This window comes from Prionailurus bengalensis, chromosome B3, assembly GCF_016509475.1.
Source record: "Prionailurus bengalensis isolate Pbe53 chromosome B3, Fcat_Pben_1.1_paternal_pri, whole genome shotgun sequence".
Lineage (NCBI taxonomy): Eukaryota > Metazoa > Chordata > Mammalia > Carnivora > Felidae > Prionailurus > Prionailurus bengalensis.
The window spans coordinates 60649459-60659984 of NC_057355.1; the positions used below are offsets into that span (position 1 = coordinate 60649459).

General features: G+C 38.8%; 1 protein-coding gene across 1 annotated transcript in view; it reads left to right on the forward strand.

Moving 5' to 3' along the window:
* The window catches only part of UBR1 (ubiquitin protein ligase E3 component n-recognin 1), a 135462-nt gene extending 126129 nt beyond the window's left edge, over positions 1-9333 (forward strand). The window contains exons 45-47 of the mRNA XM_043554111.1: positions 2932-3102; positions 4397-4498; positions 6727-9333. Coding sequence (XP_043410046.1) covers positions 2932-3102; positions 4397-4498; positions 6727-6868 — 415 coding nt within the window. The 3' untranslated portion in view covers positions 6869-9333. The remainder of the gene's footprint in view (positions 1-2931; positions 3103-4396; positions 4499-6726) is intronic.
* Positions 9334-10526: the final 1193 nt, after the last annotated feature.

Genomic DNA, 10526 nt, shown 5'->3' on the forward strand with positions numbered 1-10526 from the left:
TAGGCCATAATTGATGCAATTATGTATCCTTGACATTCAGGTGGCATCACACCATCACCCATAGCAAATCAGATTAATAATGATGACATGAAATGAGCAGTAACTTGTAATTAGAAGGCAAGAATGTCAGCAGTCTGAAAATCAAAGCCTATTCGAGAATTCATTGCTGATGTACCAGTAACACAGCATCTTTTTCCTAAACTGCAGGGATTCCTAAGCTCAGTTAGGAGTTATGTAATATTAAGTAAGCATTGCACAGCTGCCAAGCTTCTTAATAAACTTTAATTAGAGTTCTCAGAAAACACAAAGAATTCTTAAATTTTGTTTTAAGGATATCAATAATTCTAATGAACTGCCTTGGTGTGCAAAGTGACTATTATAGTCCTTAGTCATAAGTTAAATAACTTGCTGTCATTTGAAGGGGCCAAAAATAGGGATTGCAGTGTATCATCATTTTTAGGGCTTGAAGAACCCAACGGTGGCCTACTCTGAGAATCACTACCCTACAGCATGACTGAGGAAATTTTCATATTCAGTTATAACCCCTGCTTTGAACCCTGAAGCCAGGGAGTTTAACTGGCCCAGCAGGGCCTTGGGCAGCCCATTCTCCAGTCTCTGTTACTAGATAGAACTCACCTTGGTATTAGCTACCTTGCTGCTTGTCTCATGCAGGTTAAGTTCAGCCACCTAAAGAAATGGTTGCATCATTTACCTCCCAGCGCTCAAAAAATTAGCTAGGTGATGTCAGAGATTGCATCCAGCTCTAAATTCAGTGATTCCCCTAATCTTAGGGCTGTATTGCTACCACAGAATCCCAGTGAATAAGTATTATCTTCCTGGCATTAAAGAGTATCACTGTTGGCTCTTAGGAGGATGTGAGAAAAGTGTTAGTCATTAATCACAGTGAAGATCCCCCTGGATGATATTACCACTTACTGGTTTCAAGTAAAAATGAAAGTAAATCTGATGATCTCCTCCAGTTTTATTGTCACCATCAGTTTCTGTTAAGACTGAGCCATTTGGGGGCACCTGGATGGCTCAGTCGGTTAAGTGTCCCACTCTTGATTTTGGCTCTGGTCATGGTCTCACTGTCGTGAGATTGAGCCCTGTGTCAGGCTCCATGTGGAGCCTGATTGAGATTCTCTCTCCCACTCTCCCACCCCCCCCCCTTGTATTCTCTACCCACATTCAACAAAATGGATGGGAAATGTGTCTGAACCCTTGCTGCACATCATGATAAAACAAAAAAAATTGGGGGCACCTGAGTGGCTCAGTCAGTTAAGTATCTGGTTTTGACTAAGGTCATGATCTCACAGTTCATGGGTTTGAGCCCCACATCAGGCTCTGTGCTGACAGCTACAGATCTGAAGCCTGATTTGAATTCTGTGTCTCCCTCTCTCTGCCCCCTCCCCTACTTGTGCTCTGTCTCTCTGTCTCTCTCTCACAATAGTAAACATAAAAAAAAATTTTTTTTAAATTGTATACCTAACAAGGTCATATTGAGGACATAAACTGTCTCTGAAAATAAGTAAATAAACCTAAAAAATAAATAAAAGACTGGGTCACATGGGTGGCTCAGTTGGTTAAGCATCTGACTTCGGCTCAGGGCATGATCTTGTGGTTCCTGAGTTTGAGCTCAACTTCTGGTGAGCTCGAGCCCTGTAAGGTGAGCTCCTCTTCTCTCTCCCTCTGTCTCTGTCTCTGTCTCTGTCTCTCTCCCCCCACCCTCTCCCTCCCTCTCTCTCTCTCTCTGCCCCTCACTCACTTGCGCCTTCTCTCAAAAAAAAAAAAAAAAGACTGAGCTATTTCTGCCATAGGAGGGTAAGCTGCTTGGTTACTATACTTTAGGTATCACCTTTATTTTCCTCTGTAGGATACTAGAGACTAGGACTCAGCCATTCTTCACTAAAGGTGAAAGATACTAGCTTTATCCAAAAAGAGCTATAATTATATTCTTTCCCCTAGAAGTGAAATAGTCCCCTCATCTACAGAAGATGGGTGGAATATCTATGCACAGAGTCTTTCTACTCCTAGTAGACAGTGGTGGTGGTTTTCTTATCTTTGCTGAAAAACAAGGGATCAGAGAATAAACTGTTAATGCCCTATTGGAGATTATTTTGGTGCTCTTTATTCTGACCTCATTGGATCTCAGCTTAGTGGTTGCATTTATTTTTTTACTGCCCAAATAAAGGAATTCTGGATGTTTCTGTTATGTCCATTGTAAGGCAGAGATAGGGGTGGAAAGCTCCTTTTTTCCAGGGTGGCCATTATTACTTTAATTCAGAGAATGATCCCCCTCCTTTGGGGGGCATTGTAGCAAGGCTATAGCATACTACTACATAAAATGGCAGATCTCAAAGTACTGCTTGGTTCAAGCAAGTCAACTCTGTCACTTTTTCCTTCCTAAAGACTTGCTTTGTTTCCCAGATGGAGGGTATATCAACTTTAAGACTACAGTCTCTCATTTCAGCCCTAAAGATCTCAATACTTAAATGGACAGGAAATGTGTCTGAACCCTTACTGCACATTGTGATTAAAAAAAAAAAAATTGTACACCTAAAACGGTCATATTCCTCTGATATTGAGGACATAGGTTTGACTAAACCAATCCAGAGGAGGGAGCTGACTATAAGTTGGTCATGTCAGATGAAGACTGGATTCTATAAATGTATTACAATGTCAGTGAGGCATATTTAATGGCCAAACTATGGAATTATCAGGACACTATATACTTAATAGTAAATCTTCTTAATCAGGAGATTGTTTTGTTACGTCCTTCTTAAAGAAGAATCACCTAATTAAATGTTTTCTTGTGTTTTAGGATCTTTGTTTGCTACAAAGCAGCCAGTGATGAACACATTTCATTGCTAACTGGATATGTCATGCTTTTATTGTTTATCCACCACACTGATTGTTTTCTTTCCCTTTGAGGTGCCCACGGTCTGCAGATGATGAACGAAAGCACCCTGTCCTCTGTCTTTTCTGTGGAGCCATACTGTGTTCTCAGAACATTTGCTGCCAAGAAATTGTGAATGGGGAAGAGGTTGGAGCTTGCATTTTTCATGCACTTCACTGTGGAGCTGGAGTCTGCATTTTCCTAAAGTGAGTAGTGAGTGTTTCAGAATCTTCATAATGAATTTAGGGAATCTGGATCCAATCTGGAAGCTACTATGGTAGGATAGTGTGTTGATAGGAAATGATCACATGAAATTGCATTAGAGAAGATATTACAGAATAAGTAAAAAACAAAAACAAACAAAAAAACGAAATCAAAACAGACAAAAAAACCCATAGGATTCTGTCCACATTTTAATTTTTTGTGAAATGTCTTAAGCATGATAGACTTTGCATTGATTACTCTGGTGTTACAGAACACTCAGGTACAATGAAAGGGCTTGGAGTCCTAAAAACAAGTGTATTTAAAAAGTACCTGTACATTACTATTTTAAGTTGTCCTTTGAATATTTTCATTTTCTTCATTTCCTCTATCAAAGCAACTGTTGTTTTCCCTGGTCTCTCTGCAAAAGACTGAGAGTGGTACATAGTTATTTCATGTTATGAAAGGAGAGTGCAAGTTGCCTGAGAGAGAAAATTCAAAGTGGATGCGTGTGCTTTTTCTTTCCATCTCCCCATGTACTGTAGTTTCTGTTTATGTAAGCCCACGTCTCCCTACCCATTGCCTGTAGGCATCTGTTGGAACAATGTGAATGAATGCATGGAAGCCACATCCAAATACCGATTTTCTTCTTTTAGGGAACCTACAGCAAATAAACCCACTACCTATTCCAACTGCTTATTTTGTAATGTCACTCTATAGTACCTATCCCTTCTGTATACACATACCCAAACATTATTTGTATGTCTTCATTTCTCTACTGTAAGAGTCCCAAGTACCTTCAAAGTGGCAGTGATTCTTTATAATTTGCACTATTGGAGGCTGGCTCTGACCAGAAAAGGCTTAATTAACACTTGCCTCGCTGACCTTCTTTTCTGGCCCACAGTTATCAGATGTTGTTCTGTGCTTCTGTTAAGCTCCCTCCCACTCCAGATCGTGGGTCAGGAAACAGAACAGAAACAACACTGGCCATCATTTCGCATGGTATCTGTGGTTCAAGTAGGACAGCTTCCTTCCTCTCTTCAGTATATTCAGTCAGTATTATTGGTCCCGTTTCCCTAAATCCATTGATTTTTCCCATAATGTCAATAAAAATAACAATATTCACTGTCTTTTTTTAGACAAAACACAGTTTAGTCTATTTGTCTATGTTTACTGTCTTTATACTGAATTCCTGACAGATACTGGCCATATCTTTTCTCTAGATTAACTTTGATGCAGTGCCTATCATTTGCACTCATGCAGTTAATAATATTTCCTCTTGGTTCTTTTGTCCTTCAGAATCCGAGAATGCAGAGTAGTTCTGGTTGAAGGTAAAGCCAGAGGCTGTGCCTATCCAGCCCCTTATTTGGATGAATATGGAGAAACAGACCCTGGCCTGAAGTAAGATTAGTTTTTGTTTGTTTGTTTGTTTGTTTGTTTCATTGTAGTCACATTATTGTACATGGATGGTAACAGTTCTTTAAACACAGAAACTAATGCTAAATATTGAAAGATATTTTTAAATAGTTGCAAATTAAAAATATTAAATATGATACGATCCTGAGGAGCACATAATTTTGAACAGCTTTGTGCTGCTTTAGAATGTGAAGGTAATACTTTTCCAAAATTAAAGACACCCAGCTGTTCTAATGTTTGAATGTTATGTTATTTTTAAGCAACCTTTCTACAGAATTATGTATGGAGGTAGTTTTTGGATTAAGGGAGACAAAGGCTGAGTGGTTCAAAGTAGTTAATGACTGAGAATAAGAAATCTGAGTTGTTCCAGAAAGGTACAAAGAAGCAGAATTTTTAAATTAATTAGGCAATTTGAAAATCCCCAATCAGCTGAGACACTTGAGTGCCTCCAGAATGAGAATCTCACAGTTCTCCATTACTGGCAACGGCCAAATTTTAGTCATTTTGGATTAGCTGCTCTACAGTGTTACAAACTATACAACCTTAGAATTGATGGGGAGTAGTTTTATTTAAATATTTGCTAATCACCAGCAAGTTTTTTTGTGTGTCATAAAGACAACAATAAGCAAATATTTCTGAGAAGCAGAATATAATTTGAGGGCTTAGTATTCTACACCTCAGACTTAATCTCTACTATACAAAAACCAGAAATTAAAGCTAAATACACTGTATGAAGCTGAAAAGCCATTAAAGCTCTATCAGACTAAGTATCCAAAAAAAGAATAAAGCTGCTTCGGGTTATAAATCTCATTGTCCATTTAAATGAGGTCTAATAAACCACAATTTCTTTATCCATTCATCAGTTGATGGACATTTAGGCTCTTTCCACAATTTGGCTATTGTTGAGAGTGCTGCTATAAACATTGGGGTACAAGTGCCCCTGTGCATCAGTACTCCTGTATCCCTTGGGTAAATTCCTAGCAGTGCTATTGCTGGGTCATAGGGTAGGTCTATTTTTAATTTTCTGAGGACCTCCACACTGCTTTCCAGAGTACTACATGGCAGTGAGAAAGAACCAAATATGGCCCTTTGTAGCAACATGGATGGAACTGGAGAGTGTGATGCTACGTGAAATAAGCCATACAGAGAAAGACAGATACCATATGTTTTCACTCTTATGTGGATCCTGAGAAACTTAACAGAAACCCATGGGGGAGGGGAAGGAAAAAAAAAAAAAAAAGAGGTTAGAGTGGGAGAGAGCCAAAGCATAAGAGACTGTTAAAAACTGAGAACAAACTGAGGGTTGATGGGGAGTGGGACGGAGGGGAGGGTGGGTGATGGGTATTGAGGAGGGCACCTTTTGGGATGAGCACTGGGTGTTGTATGGAAACCAATGTGACAATAAATTTCATATATTGAAAATAAATAAATAAATAAATAAATAAATAAATAAATAAATAAATGAGGTCTAATAATGCCCATGATATACTTTGCCTGTTTTCTGAGTAATCAAGGAGTAAATTTCTGCTTCATCAGCTAAGTAACCTATTAAGTTCATGGTGATCAGTAGTGAAGGGAGAATATCCCTTTTGAAACCCTCTTGGTAATTACCCCCCTGCTCTAAGAACATCTCGCCTGGGTGGCTCAATCAGTTAAGCAACTGATTTTGGCTCAGGTCATGATCTCACAGCTTGTGAGTTCGAGCCCCACAATGGGCTTTATGTTGACAGCTCAGAACCTGGAGCCTGCTTCGGATTCTGTCTGCCTCTCTCTCTGCCCCTCCCCTGCTTGTGCTCTATCTGTCTCTCCCCCTTTCTCTCAAAAATAAATAAGCATTAAAATTTTTTTTATTTCTAAAAACATTTATTTATTTTTATGTTTTTATTTTTGAGAGAGAGAGAGAGAGAGAGAGAGAGAGAGAGAGAGAGAGAAAGCACAAGCGGGAAAGGGGCAAAGAGGGAGAGGGAGACACAGACTCTGAAGCAGACTCCAGGCTCTGAGCTTTCAGCACGGAGCTCAGTGCAGGGCTCAAGCCTACAAACTGTGATCATGACCTGAGCCAAAGTCGGATGCTTAACTGACTGAGCCACCCAGGACCACCCCCCCCCCCCCAAAAAAAATTTTTTTTTAAAGTTTGAACTAATTTAGGCAATAAAGATATGGGCAGTTATTTGATTCGAACTTACATGTTGGTGTTTTTTGTTTTCCTGAAGGAGGGGCAATCCCCTTCATTTATCTCGTGAACGGTATCGGAAGCTCCATTTGGTGTGGCAACAGCACTGCATTATAGAAGAGATTGCTAGGAGCCAGGAAACTAATCAGATGTTATTTGGATTCAACTGGCAGTTATTGTGAGCTTCAACTCTGCCTTGGGACAATCACAAGTGAAGACAGTAATGAAGACTGATTGAAAATTATGGAGATCTTTCTTTCTGAGGGCTGGGGAAGGGTTGGAGGGTCTTTTGCTCCATGTCCAGATTTGCATACATTAATAAAATATTCCTTAATGGAGTATTGCTTTCAGTTAGTGAAAATATGCTTAAAGGAGTAAAAGGACGACATAGATTAATGTTTCATGTTCCAGAACACTAAAAAAATGCTCCTTCACCCCAAATGTCTCACTGTGCTATTTCCAGAAAACTCATTTCCCTTCGTAATCTATCCCATTTCATGTCATTTCATTCACCTGGTAAATGAAGTCACATCAAGCAGTCATGGACATTTTTATATGTTGGTTAACTCTTCTACAGTTCTGTATTTGGTATTTCCCACACACACCCAAGTTTCGTTTAGCTGACATTGGAACACTGACAAGATTCTAATCTGTGGTAGTCTTCCTTGCAGCTCAAGAGGAATTGCAGAAACCATGCAGTATACTTCAGTTGAGAAAGTTTTCAGAAGAGTAAATTTCTTTTAAGGAATTCCCCCTAATGTGCCACTTAGTGTTTCAGCCAGAAATTAAACAGTTCTATGGACAGAGTTGCCACTTGTAAGACAAATTTCTGCCACTGTGGAAAAGCTTTTTTCCCACAGTAGACCTCAAGAAGAGTTAGGATAATGTATTCATTATTCATCCCTGATGGGCCAAAGAAACTGTAATCCTCTCCTTTTACCACAAATAGCTTTGTTAAGTTTTGAAATTATACTTTCTATTTCCAAAGGCAAGTTTCTAAAATGAGTTCACTTATCTCTTGTTTGACTCTTAAAAACCTGAGGCAGTTCTGATATAAAACTGTCTATAGAATGAGGATAAGAAAATTCCCCCAATGAATGGAGCATGGCAGCTGTAAATTAGAACAATCAGATTTAAGCCAATTCTGTAACCTATGTCTTTGTAAAAGACAAATCCTTCGTTATCTGTGTACAATGTTTTCATAAACTCTGGTTTTATGTCTAGTACAGACAACCAAAAAAGCCATGTGATCAGTAGTCTGTGTCCTGTTATAATATGCTGTGATTGAGCCATCTTGTTTATAAATAATAGTGCTCTCCTGAATCTGTGCATAGACTTCTTGATTTTTGGCTTTAACTTTTTATATCAAGAACTTGTGATATGAGCAGCAGATAGAAGATAAATTGAAATCTTCCATTTTAGCTTCTGTTGTCTCTGGAATAATGTTATGAATTTGAAAAGATGCATTCAAAGATCATCTGATATTGCCTTTGGTGACTACGTCATATACGTGTGTACATGTTTTCCTGTCTTCTTTTTGCTCAGCCAAGGCAAGCAAATAAAAGTATATTTGCACAGTGATTGATGATGCACATTTGGGGTTAGATTTTTTTGGTATTTTTTATGTAAAGTGGGTTTTGCAGTAAAGGATGGGCATGAACAGGCATCAGAATCACAATCATGATTTTCTACTTGAATAATTATTATTCAGAAGGTATCAGGAAATAGATACAACTCCAGTGAGCAATCTGTAACAGTTGATGAATGAGGATCAGAAAATTCAGTATTCAGTTTGTCCAATTTGCCAGTATGATTAAGTGATAAGAACATCTCCCTTTATTTCTTAGATAATTTTTTTGGATGGATTGTCTGACTTGGTAAGTCTGAGCCAAAATAGGCAACAGGAGGTACTGACTTCTGCCCTGATTGGCCCCAATTTAACAAAGATATACTGACTTTGTTTCTAGTCTTTTTATATTCATTTCATAAATCCTGGGCTTAAGCTCTGAGGCTGCCAGAGGGACTATCCTGTAATGGCCAGTCAGACCTTTACTGCCAAAGAACCCATTTCATATTGAGTTCCACTTTTGAGATTGATTCAGACCCCTGCACTGTAGATGAACACGTGTCTCAGTGCTGCCCCCAGCCCTAGGGATTTCTAATTATATTCAAATATGATAGTGGTCTGCCCTCATCATTGCAAATAATTTAATTATGCTTATCGAGTTTACTCACAAATGAGCAAAAAGTCACTTTATTTTCATTAGTGTAGTTATGTGGAGGAACTGGTTCAACAGGATGGCTCCAAAACTATGTTTTTCTCATGTTTTTGGTGAGGGGCTGACAGGAATTTTAATGATACAGTGAAGAAAAACGTATATCTGTATAATTAATTTATTTTGTTGATGTATGGGCTGTGAGTTCACTTTAGTGGTCATTTGTCATTTCATAACAACTATGCATTTTGGTTCACTGTGACGATGATCTATATTTAGTGACTGCGACATGTTTATACCACTGATTCAAATTCCATCCATGATGAAGTTATACAAATAATGCATATATTGATATCTTTTATTGCAAAATGTAAATTTAAAACTTGTATAATGTTCTTGTGCTTTTTGAAATAAAATATCTTATATGTGTATATTTACAAAGAAAAAAGGGACTTCTCATGTTTGGGGATTTGGGTTTGAAGTATAAAAATCTGTACCTAGAAAGGAGCTCTAGTTAAAAGTTACTCTTCTCAACTCAAACAAATTCTTTAACAGACATAGGTATTTGGTGTAATGGTCTCCAAACTTTTTGACCATACATTCCATCAGTAAATATATTTTTTTAATTTTTAAAAAAATTGTAATGTTTATTTATTTTTGAGATAGATAGAGACAGTATGAGCTGGGGAGGAGCAGAGAGGGGCGAGACACAGAATCTGAGGCAGGCTCTAGGCTCCACAGAGCCTGATATGGGGCTCATACCCACAAACCCTGATACCATGACCTGAGCTAAAGTCGGACACTCAACCGACTGAGCCACCCAGGTGCCCCCATCAGTAAATAATTTTTTTTTTTTAATTTTTTTTTTCAACGTTTATTTATTTTTGGGGGGACAGAGAGAGACAGAGCATGAACGGGGGAGGGGCAGAGAGAGGGAGACACAGAATCGGAAACAGGCTCCAGGCTCTGAGCCATCAGCCCAGAGCCTGACGTGGGGCTCGAACTCACAGACCGTGAGATCGTGACCTGGCTGAAGTCGGACGCTCAACCGACTGCGCCACCCAGGCGCCCCATCAGTAAATAATTTTTAAGCATGAACTGATAAATAGAGAGAATTTTTTTTTCAATGTTCATCTATTTTTGAGAGAGAGAGACAGCATGAACAGGAGAAAGGCTGAGAGAGAGGGAGACACAGAATCCGAAGCAAGCTCCAGGCTCTCAGCCATCAGCACAGAGCCCGACACGGTGCTCGAACTCATAAACGGTGAGATCATGACCTGAGCCAAAGTCAGACACTTAATTGACTAAGCCACCCAGGTGCCCCTAGAGAGAATTTTTTATATTCAGTACTATACTAATGTATTAAATACATTATAAAACATTGCCCAAAAATTGAGATTTTAAAAATCAGCTGAAAAATAATTATATTTCTATTTATTTATAAATGTTTATTTTTTAATAAATTTTTTCAATGTTTATTTTTGAGAGAGAGTGAGAGAGACACACATACAGAGTATGAGCAGGGGAGGAGCAGAGGGAGAGGGAGACAGAATCTGAAGCAGGCTTCAAGCTCTGAGTTGTCAGCATAGAGCCTGACATGGAGCTTAGACTCACGAGCCGTGAG